This window comes from Poecilia mexicana, unplaced genomic scaffold, assembly GCF_051168715.1.
Source record: "Poecilia mexicana isolate PSO_F unplaced genomic scaffold, ASM5116871v1 scaffold_18, whole genome shotgun sequence".
Lineage (NCBI taxonomy): Eukaryota > Metazoa > Chordata > Actinopteri > Cyprinodontiformes > Poeciliidae > Poecilia > Poecilia mexicana.
Window position 1 is genome coordinate 24,762,449 of NW_028263387.1, and position 17,550 is coordinate 24,779,998.

The 17,550-nt window shown below is 41.4% G+C and overlaps 2 protein-coding genes across 3 annotated transcripts; both read right to left on the reverse strand.

The window, feature by feature from the left end:
- Positions 1-1,986: 1,986 nt before the first annotated feature.
- ppm1ka (protein phosphatase, Mg2+/Mn2+ dependent 1Ka) lies at positions 1,987-8,938 on the reverse strand. Its single transcript, XM_015011701.2, has 9 exons — positions 8,857-8,938; positions 7,752-7,869; positions 6,742-6,918; positions 6,435-6,607; positions 6,251-6,351; positions 5,942-6,107; positions 3,232-3,376; positions 2,955-3,089; positions 1,987-2,717 (listed from the first exon to the last, which is right to left on the reverse strand). The coding sequence occupies exons 2-9, from the start codon at positions 7,848-7,850 to the stop codon at positions 2,586-2,588; spliced, it is 1,128 nt and encodes a 375-aa protein (XP_014867187.2). The 5' UTR covers positions 7,851-7,869; positions 8,857-8,938; the 3' UTR covers positions 1,987-2,585.
- A 3,333-nt stretch (positions 8,939-12,271) lies between these two features.
- Positions 12,272-15,778, reverse strand: LOC106932802 (uncharacterized). 2 transcript variants are annotated; one of them, XM_088016208.1, is made up of 3 exons: positions 14,116-15,778; positions 13,273-13,464; positions 12,272-13,209 (listed from the first exon to the last, which is right to left on the reverse strand). In XM_088016208.1, the coding sequence occupies exons 1-3, from the start codon at positions 15,776-15,778 to the stop codon at positions 12,272-12,274; spliced, it is 2,793 nt and encodes a 930-aa protein (XP_087872334.1). The 2 variants fall into 2 exon arrangements, with proteins under 2 accessions (XP_087872334.1, XP_014867174.2); XM_015011688.2 differs by having other exon boundaries at positions 12,272-13,464.
- Positions 15,779-17,550: the final 1,772 nt, after the last annotated feature.

Consider the following 17,550-nt stretch of genomic DNA (forward strand, 5'->3'; position numbering starts at 1 on the left):
AGAAGGCAGACGTAGTAAACAATGACTGAAAGACCAAAAAAAGATTTATTTCATTAGCTTCCTTCATCTTGTTATGGACTTGTGACAAGAAGTCTGATTCCAGTCACAAAAAAAAAAACAAACAAAAAAAACAGAGTTGAGCAAAAAATCTGAATTGGTCTTCAAAACATGTGGTGTCAGGAAGAGAACCGGGAACTTCCAGAGGTCTGGTTCCTGCTCTGGTACCACTTCCAGAGATCTGGTTCCTGCTCTGGTACCAGTTCCAGAGATCTGGTTCCTGCTCTGGTACCACTTCCAGAGATCTGGTTCCTGCTCTGGTACCACTTCCAGAGATCTGGTTCCTGCTCTGGTACCACTTCCAGAGATCTGGTTCCTGCTCTGGTACCACTTCCAGAGATCTGGTTCCTGCTCTGGTACCACTTCCAGAGATCTGGTTCCTGCTCTGGTACCACTTCCAGAGATCTGGTTCCTGCTCTGGTACCACTTCCAGAGATCTGGTTCCTGCTCTGGTACCACTTCCAGAGATCTGGTTCCTGCTCTGGTACCACTTCCAGAGATCTGGTTCCTGCTCTGGTACCACTTCCAGAGATCTGGTTCCTGCTCTGGTACCACTTCCAGAGATCTGGTTCCTGCTTTGGTACCACTTGTAGAGATCTGAAGGTTCAACGTTTATCTGTTCAAACATCGATATGATCAGCGTTGGAAAGTCCAGCCTTCATACCGTTGAGGAAGGAATCGACTTTTGTGACCCAGAGATGGACATGTTTTGGTGTGACAGTACAACATATTGGCAGTCTGACACACTGCTGATACGTTGGCTGCGGTTGGTAAGGGAAAGTCTTTATCCACAGAAACAACATGGACTGACAGGCCACTCAACCGGGAACAAGCCATGACTCCAACACAGCAGGTTACAGTTTGTGAAAGCAGCCAGGGGCCAAATGTTTAACTGTTAGACTGTGATTTATGTTTGGCCCTAATGACCAATAAAAGGCAGCAGTTTGAATGCTGATCCCCACAAATAGATCATAAGGAAAGATAACTATTTGGAAGAAGAAGTCCCAAAGCCGGGCGATGCGTCATTCAGAGGCTAATGATGAGTGGCCTCCAGATATCCTGATATCTGGTTTGTTTCAAGCCCAGTCTCCTCTCATCCCCTTCACCAGCTGTCCCTGCGGTATTCCAGGTCAGAGCTTGATGTTAGGCGGCTTACACAGTTCATTGTCAACATCTTCTGAAGGAATCTGTTGATGAAGGTTTGCAGTGTCAGTGACTTGATGAACGTGACTGCTGTCCTTCAAGTCTTGGCTTCCAAAGGGAATACCAAATGGACAGTATAACAATAGTAACCTGTGAGGCAGTGCATGATTTAGTGGCAGACGATCCTCCACAGATATGGAAGCAATAATACTTGACACAGCCACCAGGAGTTACTTCCAAACTTCCCCTCTCTGCCAGATGACTGTCAATAAAGGACACTAAGCAGAACATAAACCAATAAAAACAAACCTTTGCCTGTAGTGATGAGTTTACCTGAACTCATTCTGATGCTTTGTCTCTCATCTGAATGACCCTGTTTGTCTACAACCCTGACCAGGTAATGAAAGCCTCGTCACACTTTAATGTTTGTACTTCCAGTTTGCTTTTTGAGTGATTTATGGGGTTTAAAAGCTTATTTCCACTTTGTGTTGGGACCATTAGTGCAGAAAAGTTCACCAGAGACATCAGAAAACACACAATGGCTTTAAGATCCCGTCTGTTCTAGGAATGTCAATACATTTTCACGAAGTTTCAAAGACATTGTGAAGGAGGAAGAAACTAAAATTACTCAGTTTTTTGTGACACGTTTAAACAGAGAATATTAGAGAATTGAGTCTTTGACTCCTTCAGACATAAGAAAGACAAGGAATTGGACAAAATACCAACTAAACTCTTTGGTACTTTAATCTCTAACTGCAAACCTCAAATTAAAAACCAGAGTCTGACTGATTTCACACAAACTTGGTTTAATGCAACTGAAGAAAACAAACAGTAACATTTATGTTTAACTGGTTGAACTTTATTACTCTAAAGGACCAATGGAGTCAAGATGAGCATCGATAATATCAAGTCAAACTTCTAACGTTGGTAAATATTTCAGAATTTAAAAGGTTTGTTGGTAACAAAACAGGTTGCTTTCTCGAATGGTTTTTCCTGGAGTTCAAACATTTTCCCTCTTTTTGATGAATTTAAAACCAAACGGAGCTTCTTATTTGATAAAACGCTGATATTTTGGAGTTTCATTAAACATTTACAGGATGACAGCAATGACTGAAAGAGGAAATACACTGAAATGTTTTCTCTAAATGCAAAACACTGATACCAAGTTGACAAAGGCAACAAACACTGCAGTAAGTCTCTTTATATGTACAACCTTCATTATTTTACACTATTTACAGAGTCGACTGCTCAGCTGGGAACAACCATGACGATGTTTGTTTGGATGCGTTATGATGCTGTTATAAATAATTTAAGGAGCTCTGGGTTACTTAAAGTCAGATTAAGATAATCGACTGAGTTCTGCCGTGCTTCATGCATGTTTCCGTCTACGCCCATCGGCCGCTCGAAGCGAAGTTCCTGCTCATGCTGTAGATTTTGGTGGAGCTTTTGTGTTTCCCCCAGGCGCCAAACGGGATGATGACGATGGTGGCGTTGTCCTCTGAGCCGTACTGCAGCGCCTGAAATACATTTTATCCACTTATTTAGGCAGTATTCACATCTATTAGTCACTGAAATGCCTTTAATATGATCATATATCTGACATTTATGAATTCTGACCAGGGCATTTATTGTTTAATTTAATCATCTTTCTTCTAATCTAAGACTTAATATCAGATGTCAGTCTTTCTATCTCAGAGATGATCCTGTTTTCTCTACAGTTCACTGAGTTTGCCTGGTAGATTTCAGCTGTTTACCTGCTGAGAGATGATCTCTGCTGCTTCAGTCGGGTCTTGGCACTGGTTGATGACATCACAGATCTCCTGGTCACTCAACAGGAAGTTAATGCCGTCTGTGGTCAAAGCCAGAAAGGAGTCATTGGCATGTTGAACCTGCAGAAACAGATCATGAATATATAAGCTGATTGTCCAGTGGAATAATGGACTTAACAACAACAAAGCCAGGTAAAAAAAACTCCACAGATCCAAACCAATCTGAAACTAAGACATCAGACGAAGCTGGACCGGGACTCACAGAGAGACGACGTGTTTCCGGCTCTGCGATGACGCCACTGGATTTCAGGTGGAAGTCTCCGATGCTGCGCGTCATGGCGAGCCGCCCGTTAACGTTTGCCTGACCGACGCTGTTCCACGACAGGAAACCACCAAACTTCTGGATCCTGAACACAAAAACCAAACAGGATCAGTTAATTGCTCTGTAGAACCAGAGAAGGACCAGGAGCTTGAATATTTAACTCTCTAGCTGTGTGTTACTTTGGCTCCTCTTATCTGAGGTTGGGGTCCAATAGGGAAACCAAGACACCCCTCTCTACAGGGACTTTAATAAACTGGGTCAAGCACTTTCAGGGTTTGTTCTTGGGTCTTCAACCAGTATCATATCAATAAAGTTTATTTGCATAGCACATTTCAGCAACAAGGCAGTTCAAAGTGCTTTACATGCAGGAAAGAAGCAGGTCTAAGATGGATCCTGATCCATCTAATATGATTAATTTTACATCGAAACACCAAACATGCCTCAACATGCATTGATACAGAGTGGAAACCGTCTTAGAACTACAGCTGAAGCTACATCCACAGCCTTCCTGATCTCCGTTCTTCAGGGTATCATCTAGGTAATTACCATCCAGGAAAATGAACAGAACTCCAGGATTTGCTGCTTTTCCAAGTACCGTTGATTCTAGGTTTTTCAATTTACATTATATAAGTGAATTTTCAGCAAATATTTTGGAGTTATATTCCACCAAGATATCCGAGAATCAGTGAATCTTTAAATAATGAACCGTGAATAGATGGGAGTTCACTGTACCCATCCTTAAAAAATAAAGCTCCACTTGAAGCCGACCAGCTGGTGTCCTGTTACGGATACTGTAGGAGTTGGACCAGGTCAAAGACGGCGGCACTGATTTCCATCAACTCATCAGATGTTACATAATCCTGCAGAAAGCAAGTTCCTCAGCAAGTCAGACGCTATACAGCTTTTACTTCCCACAGTTATAGAAGCAAATGTAATTTATATCATTTGAAGTTGGATCTAATGAATTAATTAAAAATAAAGTTTTATTTAGTGTCTCTGACAGTATTTGAGTTTTAACCCACTGATTAATGTCCACAGCCAGATGAAGCTCTGCTGTTAGATAACACCGGCTGCTTTTAGCTGAAGGGAATCCCAAACCTGTCGACCTGCAGCTCTGCTCCAGTTTCAGTTCCTGGATGAGCTTCATGAATGCCGACTTACACACTATTTATACCAAACAAGCTGATCACCGACTGTTTGGGAACCTGAACCGTCCTGCTGCTCTGTTTGCTCTAAAGCTGCAGCGCCTTACAATAAACCCCAAAAACTAGTGAACAATAAAAGTGAACAGAGTAGCAGAGGCATTTAATTGAACTGAAACCATAAAGGCTTAGCTGAAACTTGTGATTTAAAGTGTAGGAGTTGGACCAGCTCAAACCTGGATATGGGAGTTTGATCAGTCGTCTGTCTGCAGTAGAAAACTCTGCAGCTGGTTTCTTAACCTCAACATAAAAACATCTTTAACTTCAAAGTTGGTCTCATTCCACTGGTCTTTGTTCTAAGACTGACTTTAAGTTTTTATCTCTAGATTTAAGGCATCTCTACTATTTATCAACTATCAACCACCTAGAATCCTGCAGATGGTCAGTGGTAACTGTGGAGAACTAGGAATGTTCTGGTTCATGATTACACCCTGTCAATATTCAGAGATACCCCATGACTACCTTATTGGTACGGTACGGGTCAGTGCAGTTTGGTTTGGTATTTTGTTTGTTTCCAGTGGACCACACACCCCACCTGTTCCACACCAATCCTGGGCCCTGTTCAGTTGCAGGTCCACAGGACAATGTTATGGTTGGAGCAGAGTTACTGGCATCACACAACACAGTCCATTGATTGGAGGACAGAGAAACGTCACTTCTTGCGACAAACACGAAACATACTAGTCCATCACATTTGTTGTTGCACTAGACAAACAAGGCTATAAGTCCCTCGTTAAACTCCGCCTTGTTAGTGAGAGTCCAACTAGTGAAAACAATCTCCTGGATATGCTACAAAATGGCACATCAAACCGCACCAATCTTTGCCATACCGCTCAGTGGAAACGAGTCAGTTGGTACCCGGTATATTTTCTGCTATTGACGGGAATGTTACTGTAAAATATTCTGAAGATGATGTCAGTTACCATCAATCATTTTCCCCAGTCCTAGGTTTCTCTTCTTTCATTGCAAAGCTCGCAACTCTCTTTGCAACCTTGAGCATCATGTGTGTCAGGTGTGAGCATCTAGTAAGGGTCTGATAGTTGGAATAAACCCTAATATGCAGGCACCCCATAAATACCCCATTGGTACTTCATTTATGCCCTGTTGGTATCCCAGCAAGCATCCCACTCCTTTGATAACTTATAAGAGTCCTGGAAGTACCCCATTGATATCCAATAAGTAGCAACTAAAACCAACTATATTGGTACTTTTTAAGTACTCTGTAGGTATTTCAAAGGAACTCAGTAAAAATTATATAGATACCCCATTGATACTTCATACGTGGCCTGGAGGTATGCCATTAATACTTTGAGTACTCTATAAATACCTTGTTGATATGATGTAAGTACCCCACAGGCACATAGTAAGTCCTCAAATAAGTACTAAAAAGACTGCATAGAACGTTCTTAAAGCTAGGTACCACAGTAGTACTAAAAGGACTCAGGTACCGTTTCCTCTCGTCTTTGCGGTTTGGTGTATGGTCTTTGGTGAGCTTGTTGGCATGTCCCTTCCTGCACAGCATCGCCCGACTGTCACCAACGCTGGCAACCACCAGCTCAATGCCGTCATGTAGCAGAGCAACTGTTGCTGTTGTTCCTGACCTCAGAACTGAGTCTGGGATGGAAGAGAGGCAAAGATTGAAGCATTACTGCCCAGCAATTCAAAGTTCAGTGCAGAATTAGATTATAATGCCTAATATAAAGGTTCATTTTAAAAAATAGGACTCGTTTAGTAAGTAATTTAGCACAGAGCTTTACCGTTGTTGAAGTAGCTCAGGTGTGTGCGTAAAGCATTATCAGCTTCTAAGAAAGCTTTCTTTAAAACTTTCTCAAGATCATCTTCTTCTTCCAAAGCGTCTCTAAAACGAGAAACCCGAGAGTTTATGAAACGTGTTGGTTAAGATGTCTGCCTTTAAAGAGTACTGAAGAAAATTCATTCAACCTGATGAATTTCTCCATGAAGGTGCAGCAGTAGTCGGCAGCATGCGGGCCGCCATGACCGTCAAACACGGCGAAGTACAGCAGGTTGTCATGGACACGGGCAATACGGAGTCGGTCCTCATTCTGCTTCCGGAGACCCAAAACAGACGCACTGCCCACCCGAGACAGGCTGATCTGAGAGGAATACACCAACAAAGCTATCCTCACTTTCACGTTGTTTTGTACATCCATCCTTTTAAATGTTGTTTTATTAACTCTAATTAGAAATTACTTCAACCATTTCTTCATTAATCCAATGGCCAGCTTACCTGTGGAATGGGTTTTCCATAGCGGATACTGGAAGGCAGTAATATTGGTTCTTCTATCCGGTTATCCCAAATACCAAACGAGTCCCAGGTCACTGGCTGGCCACTGCTATCACTGTCGAACCTGATCGACCCACTGGCCCGTCGCACACCCACCAGCCCCAACAACGGTCCACCAACCTGGTCCAAAAGTAACCAGTACGAGTTTCTTAAGCATTCAGCAAATATTTAGAAAATAAACTTTAAATACCATACAGTAAGTTTGAATTAATAGTAGCAACATGTAAGTACTGGCATTAGGAGGGTAAGACGTCAAATCTGATAGTACCATGCAGGTACCCTATGGTCTCCCAAAAGGACATTTTAGGTTTTCGTCTTTTTATTCCACGGATATCTCAGATGTACCCCAGATACCCACAATGTTACTCTGCAGCAGTGTATTCAGCAGGTGCTCTAATAGTAGCATGTAAGAACTGGGCAACAAGCAAGGGAATACGATCCCTGTAGTGACCCAGAAGGCTTCATGTATCCTGTCGATGGCCAATAAATAATCAAGAATCCTTAGTACCACTTATGAAGCCATCCAAGTGTGCAAATGTAAATGTCACATATAGGTGCTACATAAGTACCATGTAGGTAACCAGAAGGTACTCAGTAGTACCTGTATGTACCATGTAAGTACCCTATGAATACCAACCACTAGCTAGCTATTCAGCAAATCTTTGTACACTGAAGGTACCTTAACTCTTCAAGGATCAAATGCAGTACTTTCTGACATGTAGTGATGAAGTTAGAGTCTGCATCCTATCTTCTTGCTCTCTAAGGAAAGCTATTACAACTGCAAAAGGCTAGAAAGTTTCCTCTAACGTGAGTGTTCATATTATCCTTTAAGGGCTACAGTAGAGGCAAGTAAGAATAAGATCCACATTTTTGTTGAAATAAGTCAATGTTTACCGTCATGCCATTTTAGCAATGTTAATTGCTACCCAATAGACCTCTGTAGACGGATTCACCTGTCCAGACTGTGTGGAGGCTTCCAGACCAAAGAGGGTTTGTCTGCACAAGGAGAAGCGGCCGCAGCGCAGCAGGTTAAGCAGCACAGGAGACGACATGACTGACTGTCCTTAACAGCTGCAGAGATATTAGATGTAGAAATTAAACCTGGGCAACACGCAGAGTTCTGAAAAACATATACGCTATGTCACTGTCATTACCGTCTATTAGTCTCCAACCTTTGCATATTTAGGGAAAGATGAAAGAGGGCTTAAGCTGTTGGCCTCAGATTGGTAATATAAATCTTCCAAATTATTGACATTAACATGAATTACATTCCTGATACTCCAGTGACCATTAATCCTACTGTGTATGTCTGTGGTCCACAAATAGCTGTGAGGCTCCTTCCTTTCTCTATCTGTCACCCACAACAGGCTCGGTTCTATAAATACTCAGCTTGACCTGTAATTCCCCCAAGGAAAAATTCAAAATATCCAAATTAAACAATTTCAATTGACTTTAGAGTTTAAAATCTGTATATGAAACTAATTTCATATATGAAAATGTCAAATTTCTCCCATTTTCTGGTGATGTGATCTATATTTTACCTGGCCAGGTCAAAACTCTGATGGAAGATCAGCTGCTGCTGATATATTTAGACTAAAACTCTCTGCAACAAACACCAGTGAAGTCTGTTCTTGGTGAGTATGACCTTCAGAACAGTGTACACAACAAAAACACATGTGACCTGCTGATGACAAAACCTTACACAGCGTATACATGTTTGAGACTGCATACGTCAGAGTTAAGAGTTCATGGACACAAAAATACAAATTTAAGCATGTTCCAAAAATAGCGTAGGATGAGAAATTAAATGTTTTCAAGACTATAATTCCATATGTTTCTTCTAAAACACTGTTTTTCTTTTTAAAATTTAAACTTATTTTTTTGTAATAGATATAAGATAAGATTGTTATATTTACAGTAAAAAAAAACAAACAAAAAAAAAAACTCAAGAAACTAAAAATGTGTTTAAAAAGTAAAATGCAGGATATAAATTCCAAACTTTTTGAAAACATAAAAATCAAAATGGCGGTAAACAAAGCAAAACAAAAAGTAATTTACCTTTTTCACGGTAATTTTCCCGCCCGTTTCAGTTTCCTTGGCAACAGGTGTCCAACAGCAGCCCAGAGTGGCGCTCGCGCTGTGACTCTTCAGCTCGCGCTCAGCTTGACGGGGGTGTGTTTTAAACTGATACACAGGCGTCCAATCAGAGCACAGCATGTTTTGACGTCAGCACCAAAAAAAGACGTGAAGCTGTTTTGGTTTCTTGAGCTTAATCAGGTCCAAGTTGCAGCTCTGACCAAGACAATAAAGACTATGTGTCCAAAACTTTCAATAAAGATTAAGGTCATTAATTTTTTTGTACATAAATATATAATTTTTTCTCAAAAAGTACAATAAAAATTCTAATTTTTAACACTACCAGATAGAAGTTTATTTTCTCTCAATATTCACACATCTTGTATATTAATTTTGGGCTTTTGTTGATGTAACTTAATCCTTTTCTCCTTAAATAAATGATCATTTAATAAATCAATTTTAAGAGCAAGTTTTGGGTGCAGCAAGAAACTACAAGACTCAAGTCCCACAGTCTTTCTGCATGGAGTTTGTATGTTTTTCTTGTATATGTGTGGATTCAACTTCCTTCCAAAGTAAAAATTTGTGTTATGTTGACTTTTCTTTCTAAAATACCATTAATAGTGAGTCAATAGATGGAAGGCTTTCCTGTAACTGACTTCTGTGAAGTAACATGTTTTCACCCAATGGCTGCTGGAGGTAGGCAACACCACAATAAGAGGTTATAACTAACGGATACATGGTTTAAACATCACACATAAAGGCTAAAAAAAATTACAAACATTGTACACCAGACAGGAAAGACGAAATACAAAACCATGAACGAGTTTGTAAAGAAGCTTTAATTAAACATTAGGGTCCTTACAGTCGCTGTGTTCTTATGTACATATGAATAAAATATGGTGGAGTTTCCGTTGTTAACACGAGCGTGGGTTTAATGTTTCTGAATAATTCAGATAAATGATGCAGCTCCATCAGCGGTGGGGAGATTCAGGAGGAACAGAAGAAAGAGAGAAGGAGGGAAGAACGACAAGTTTATCACTCAGGTCTAAAATATGAACGAATAAAACACGAAAAGGAACAAAAAGAAACAGTGAAAATTTACAGAAAAAAGTAAAAATGGAAGAGAAACAGAAAGCTGTGTGGATAATGGAGTAAAATTTAAAGAGATTGAAAGAAAAACTGGAGGAGAAAATAGAAAAACAAGCAAATAAGGAAAAAGCAAAACTTAAAGAAAACAAAAAATAATAGGAGATAAAGAGAAAGACAAGAGGAAAGAAGAAGAAAACAGAAGTGGAAGGAGAAATTAGTGTGGAAACTGAGAGAAAAGAGGAAAAAAAGTGACTTTATAACTCCTTAGCAAATCATGCTGCAGCTGGGAGCTCTCTGCTCTGCCTGAGTGCTTTGTGCCGAGTTTCATAAAAAAGAAACCGGATGAAATATTTACCAGGAATGGAGCTGCTGTCCTCACAGCTCCACGTCAACAACCACTGCAGCTGCCACCGGAAAACCGAGGTACCGACCCGTTCTGCCGTCAGACAACCCCAACACGGCTAAACACGCGCTAACACCGGCCTAACTAAAACCTACAAATAAAGACCCAGACAGCGGGACAGAAGCAGGGATTTCAGTTTTATATGTGACATTTAACTCTCCAGACATTCTTCTATCAGGGGGGTTTTCTGCACATTTTGAATTATGTAATTTGAAACAGTTGATGGAAAAGGCAAAATTCAAAATACATTTGAAGTGTTTTTGATTTGACTTCTCCAGAAAATAATTGATGCAATAAAAGGAGGAACGGAAACACATTTCTTGAATAAGTTCTGACAAACTTTCACAGTTTGATCATTTTTGCTAAATCAGTTTCGCCAATTCAAATTTAAGACTTTTTAAGACTGTTCTAAGATCATTATGAATGAAATTTAAGACCTGTTTCTCCACACAAATGTACCAATTTCGTCAAACTAACTGGCAATAGATTTGCATTTACACATGAGAAGCAAAAAAGCTAACAAGGGTGTATTAGCAGCTAGTTAGCGGTAGCTTCAACCATCTCGACTTGAGTCACAGAAAGCATTTCAGTTCTGAATACGACTCAAACTTTTGTCTGAGAGAAAAATACATAGAATATATGGACTTAAATAGTCGTGTCAAAACAAATTTAAGACCTGGGAATTAATACATATATTAAAGGGTAACTTACTTTTTAAGTTAATTAATTTACAACTTTCTAAACAAATTCATTCTGAAATAACTTTATCCTCAAAGTCACGAGGAAAAACATTTGTCTTCAATCAAATTTCCCAGGAAAGTAATATTTTGTGATATTAAGCTAAAGGTTCTGACCCGACCGCCTTATTGATGCCCAGACTGTGGAAGGTCATTTTTCCTGGCAGTTGCTATGTTTCCTAATTACTTTACAAACATTTTAAATTTGAGGGATGTTTTACAGTTTGCTGGACCTCAATCCAGCTTGGATTAGTGAAAGTCAGATGTCTGACGTCTCTGAGTGTACTGACCGTCTCTGAATGTCCTGAATGTTCTGAACGTCCTGAATGTCTCTGAATGTTCTGAATGTCCTGAACGTCTCTGAACGTCCTGAATGTTCTGAACGTCCTGAATGTTCTAAACGTCCTGAACATCCTGAACGTCTCTGAACGTCCTGAATGTTCGCAACGTCTCTGAATGTCCTGAACGTCTCTGAACGTCCTGAACGTCTCTGAACGTCCTGAACGTCTCTGAATGTCCTGAACGTCACTGAATGTTCTGAACGTCTCTGAATGTTCTGAACGTCTCTGAATGTTCTGAACGTCCTGAACGTCTCTGAATGTTCTGAATGTCCTGAACGTCTCTGAACGTCCTGAACGTCTCTGAAAGTCCTGAATGTTCTGAACATCCTGAACGTCTCTGAATGTTCTGAATGTCCTGAACGTCTCTGAACGTCCTGAACGTCTCTGAACGTCCTGAATGTTCTGAAAGTTCTGAATGTTCTGAACATCCTGAATGTTCTAAACGTCCTGAACATCCTGAATGTCTCTGAACGTCCTGAATGTTCTCAACGTCTCTGAATGTCCTGAACGTCCTGAACGTCTCTGAACGTCCTGAATGTTCTGAACGTCCTTAATGTCCTGAATGTTCTGAACATCCTGAACGTCCCTGAACGTCCTGAACGTCTCTGTACATTCTGAACGTCACTGAATGTCCTTAATGTTCTGAACGTCCTGAAAGTTCTGAACGTCCTGAACGTCTCTGAACGTCCTGAACGTCTCTGAACGTCCTGAATGTTCTGAACGTCCTGAACGTCTCTGAATGTCCTGACCGTCCTTAATGTCCTGAATGTTCTGAACGTCCTGAATGTCCTGACCGTCCTTAATGTCCTGAACATCCTGCGCTGATCTCAGTCAGCCACGGCGGACGCCTTGACGCAGCAACCCAGAAACCTTCTCTGTCTCTTCTTCCTCTTGTACCGGGCAAAGCTGCTGTTGGAGCAGATGGACTTCCGAAGTATCCGGATGTGCCTCTCCTGTTCTCGAATCTTCATCTCCAGGTGGGACTGGATGGCCGTGCCCAGAGACTCCAGGTCTACGGAGGCGCCGTAAACCTCCCACGTCATCCCTTGTTTGTCCCACAACACCTCCGGGGGCTTTTCCATCTGCCCTTTAAACCCATCCTCCTGTTTTTTGTTGGGCTGCCATTGTTCCTCATCTTTAGTTTCATCTTCCTGGATGGTCTCACCACTAACATCTGGATTGTGGTGTGATCCGAACTCCGACATAAGAGCAGCGTTCTGCTGGAAGTGTAAACATGCAGGGAGGGAACTGGCCTTGTCAGGAACAACGTATGGAAGCAGCGTTTGGCTGCACAGCTCAATCTCGATCTGGCAGACATGTTTGAGAGGTGGCACGCCGCTCAGAGATGACTGGCAGCTGGAGGAACCAGTCATGGAGGAGGTGGGAAGTCCGCGGTGGAGGCTGGGACTTGTAGAGGCAGAACGCTCGACCACTTCCACCTCTACCTGAACGCCCACCTCTTTCTGCGCCCCTGCACCTTTATGGAGTCTTTGAGAAAGATCAGGTTTAGGTGCAGTCTCTTTGACTTTCTTCTTGGCTGGTGTAGGAGTGGAAGAAGAAGAGACAGGACAAAGAGGAGATGAAGGATTTTCTTCATTCTTTTTTCCATGAACTTGTATTTTCTGCTTTGGTTCTCTTGCTCTGGTTGCCCGAGGTGATGAGATGATATTTGTGTCTCCTGGGTGACCAGCTTTACTCAGTGGGAGAACCGATTTCCCCTCCAGATCCCCTGATGGACGTCCATCCCTGTCATTCTTGGCCTCTTCTGAAACCTCCACCTTTCCTTGAGTATTAACCTCACTCTCAGCGGCTTTTAAATGCTTATTGCCAGTATTATTACCAGGTTTTGTGATCGAGTCAAAGGTAAGACCTCGAGTCAGACTAGTATTTCGGGATGAACTCTTAGGATCTCTTGTCATAACTGCACGTTCTTCTGAGGCATCTGTGGATCCTTCCAGGATTTTGGAGGTCACCACAGGCCTGGTTTTAGGACTGGAAGATGCCAAAGGGGCCAAGATACCTGAAATAACAAAACAAAAACAAAGAGGTACATCATCTGTTGACAGAGACTTTACTTCATCCTTGTCAAGGAATCAGTAACTCATGTTTGATAAAGTTGTAAAGGCCAGTCTAAACTGATGAGGTGCTTTGCTTTGGCACATTGTGGCGTAGCAACATGGCTGCCAAGCTAATATTCTTCAGCTAAATTGAAGGTAAAACCTAGAGACATTTACTACCAAACTTTAAAAACAGCAGTTATCAAACTACTGGACACATCTAGATCTAGAGTCAATGCACAGCTTCAGTTATTACAGCTGGAAACTAGAGATCAGGCTGAAACCTGGGTGTGGTGATGATCTCTTACCTGAACCTACAGAGCAAAATAAAGACGGTCACAAAGTCAGCCTTCTGTCATCTAAAGAACATTTCCAGGATCACAGGACAAACGTCTCAGCAAGATCTAGAGAAACTCATCCATGCATTTATCTGTAGTCACATTGATTATTGCAAAAGTGTCCTCATGTTGCAATAATCAATGAACCCTAACCCTAACTCTGAAGTTATGTTTTTTCCACATTGAATTGCCCCTTTGCTGAATATTTGAGTGTCTCTGAACCGTTGCCTGGCCTCATTGCATGCGCCTCTGTGGTATTTTGATACTTGTTATTACCTGGAGTGGAACTTGGACTCTTCTGGTTCTCCTTGTTTGATCCAGTTACAGGAGAAGCAACATTTTTGCCAGTACTGGATCCTGGACTCTGAGTTGTTGATATAGGAGCGGACAAATCAGCGAGTGTTGACTTAGAACTGGACCAAATTTGCCCAGATCTCGATGAATCTGATTGACTCTTACGATTTAAACTGAGCTCAACAGCAGAACCTAACGTCTTGATGGTTCCGCTGGAGATGGGAGAAAGGGAACCACAGCCAAGAAGATCCATACTGAAAGCAGAGGCCTGCAGCGTAGCTGGAGAACCAGACTGGGTGAAGCCTGGTTTAGAATCAGAACCAGAGTTGGGTTTTATTTTGGGATCAAAACCTGCTTTTGAGATTTGGAGAAGTTTAGAATCGTGATTGTTCTTTGGGATGATTTTGGAATCAGTAACTTTCTCCGAACCTTGGTGGCTTTTCTTCATTCTGGTTTCTGCTGAGGTTTTTGGGTCATGTGGATTTCGGATAACCTTTGAACTCTGGAGCTTCTTGGAATCCAAACTGTCCCGAGAGTCCAAACTGCTTTTCGAGGCGCTGCTGCTTCTGGAATCCAGTGCGTCTCTGGACTTGGAGCTGAGTTTTGAATCCAGACCATCTTTGGATCTTTTTGTAGATCTCGGGGTTGAACTGGTTTTGATATTGACTTTGGGTCCAGAAGCAGCCTTTAAGTCTTTACTGTGAAGATTCCCCTCAGACTTTGACGCGTTAATGGTTCTGGTTCCGGTGGTTTTTCGTTGAGTGGATGGATTCGGACTCAGAGAGGTTACTCGGGACGGTTTGGTCCTGAGAAGTGGTGACCCTGTTTTCTCTTTCTGAGAGGTTCCTGAGGTTGTAAAAACACCTTGAGCTCCTGAGTCGTCTTCAGGTTTTTGGTCAGCAGTCGAATTTACTGGATCTGTTTTTTTTATTTTGGCCATCATAGTTGGGGTTCGAGTTGTTGTTAGCTTTGGGCTTATGCTGCTTTTATCTCCCTTTTGATTATGGACCTTTGGGCTTTTAGGCAGCTGCAGGGTTTTTGGTGGCGTCTCAAGGTGAATCTCTCTTCCACCTTCATTGGTCCTGTTTGATTGCGTCTTTCGGGTTGGTGTTACGCTGTTTGCAGAGTTAGCTGTCGGCTCAGGTGTCAACGCAGTCACTGGCTTTGCAGATTCTGCTGTAGGTGTTTCACTTCTGACTTTTTCTGTAGATCTCTGGCTGCTCCTCAGCTCCACCCCGGTTGGTTTGGGACTTTGTACCTCGGGTGAAGAGGAATTCTTAATGTTTGGAGATTTCGGCTGTTGGCTGACTTTGTCTTTCACAGTCATCTGAGCTGTTGCTGTTGGGATTTTGCTCCTAGGTTTTTCACTTGGTACTGAAATGGTGTTAAAATCTGCAGCTGCTGCTCCTCCTTTACTTTTATTTTCCTTCTTACTCCCAGAATGCATCTTTGAGGGCTCTTTGGTGGGACGAGGGTTACTCTGAGAGCTCAGATTGAAGTTGAGGTTGAAGTTTGGCTCCATACCCCAGTTGTCGTTGGGATCCGTGTTCACAGCTGTGCTTGAAGGCTCCACGTCTTCTGGAACGTCACGTTCCAACTGGAGAATATCCGTTCTTTGTTTAGTGGCATTCAGAGGTGTTGACATTATTATTCCTGCTTGTTCAGCTGAAAATCAGGCAGAATCCCAAAGAGGATCTACACTAGATGGAGAAACAGTGAAAAATTACAAATTAGATAGTCTTCAACTAATGATGATTCAATTTAATTATATTTTAGTAGTTGGGAAATTATACCATTGTAGAACTTGGTTTAGGGTTCATTCACACCAGATCCACTTTAATCAAACTTTAGTTTGTCTAGAAAATCCAGTTCTATTGGGGAGGTGTGAAAGTGGACATGAACTCTGGTCCATCTACAACTCCTGGTCTCGGTTCGGCTGAAGTGAACTCTATGTGAGCGGCTAATAGAAACAGCAAAATTTTAAGCAATTTTTCCAATTTCGCAAATAAGTTTTCACTCTCACTTCAGGTGGTTTTTGACTCATCTGAAAGAGTTAATTCGCAAAATAGCAGACGGAAACATATTTAACAAATATCTTGTAAGAAATGTGACTCCATGATGGTCCCTCAACAATTAAAACTACAAGTCTAGAAACAAAATGTCTGTTCAGAAGCATGTTGGTATATTCGTACCTGTTCAGGCTCCGTAGGCATCAGCAGAGGTTGATGGTGGGAATCCCGGCCGGCCGGCAGAAAGCCAAGGCTCAGCTCCTGTTCGTTCCTCCTCTCTGCTCCAGAGGAAGCAGCGCTGAATAAATTAATACAGTGAAGGAGCAGAAAGCCGGTTTCGCTCCTCCTCCTTTTTCTTGTCTTCTGCCTTTCTTTTCTCCATTATTCATCTTCCTAAGCCTCTTAATATTAAGCTTTGTAATGCTGTGGTGATGATTCCTGACCTCTCAAGTGTCTTTTCTTCGTTGTTTCTCCTTAAAACTGGTTAGAAATGATGTAAAACGTTTAACATCCAGTTGATGGAGTTCAGCTCTAAACGTGTCACACTAGATGTCAGCAGGGGTCTGTTTCTGACATTTTACTGGTGAAGCTCATGGGGCCCCGAGACTCTTTGGGCCCCTGGCGTTGGGCCCCAACAGACCAAGCAGTCCAGATCAGGGAGAAAACGAGATGCTACACGTTTCCAGAGTGAAGATGTGACTTTTCTCTGCACCACTTAAACAGGAATCAATTCAATTCAGTTTATTTATGTAGCAGCAATTCAAAATAAATGTCTTGCAGCGCTTAAAAAAAAAGAAAAAAAAGAACCATTTTAACTCTGGGTTCACCTTAAAGAAATAATTTCTTTAAAGGCATTTTCAAAGAGAAAACATTTTCTATTTTGAGATTTTAAAGAAAATCAAAGTGAAAGTGGATACACTTCAACAAAATATTGAAATTTGTGGAAAATTGTTTTTTTTTAAACTGTTTCCAACCTGATGACAAAAAGTATCTGAAAAAATTTTAAGTCATTTCATAAAACACAGAAACATAACTTAAAATTGTTTTTGTCGTTTCCATTAGAGCCAGAAATTTATTGAATCATTACTGTTACAAAAAACACAGATATTTGTTAATTTATTTGAATAAAGTGGAAAAATAAAATAGTTCCCCGATTTAACTTCTAATCACAAAATGACCCATCATACTGAAATTAACGGTGTATCTGGCGCCCCCACGTGGACAGGCTGAGTAGTACAACAACCCAAAACAAAAAAGAAAACATCAGAGCTTCAATAACACAAATGCTCTGAAGTCTTTGGTCTCCGAGACAAAAATATAAGATAAATCCAAGGTTTGTAGTGGAAAAATAAATCAGAACCTTGTTGGTACATAATGTGTAAAGCAGTTCAGGTTGGTTTGAGATCTT

Excerpts from the sequence above, each read along its gene's own strand:
- ppm1ka (XM_015011701.2), bottom strand. The coding sequence starts at position 7,850 with ATGTCGTCTCCTGTGCTGCTTAACCTGCTGCGCTGCGGCCGCTTCTCC. Across the intron at positions 6,108-6,250 it reads CCTGAGCTACTTCAACAACG|ACTCAGTTCTGAGGTCAGGA; the intron begins GTAAAGCTCTGT and ends CTTCCATCCCAG. Across the intron at positions 3,377-5,941 it reads CGCAAAGACGAGAGGAAACG|GATCCAGAAGTTTGGTGGTT; the intron begins GTACCTGAGTCC and ends TTTTGTGTTCAG.
- LOC106932802 (XM_015011688.2), bottom strand. The coding sequence starts at position 15,778 with ATGTCAACACCTCTGAATGCCACTAAACAAAGAACGGATATTCTCCAG. Across the intron at positions 13,465-14,115 it reads GAGTCCAAGTTCCACTCCAG|GTATCTTGGCCCCTTTGGCA; the intron begins GTAATAACAAGT and ends TTGTTATTTCAG.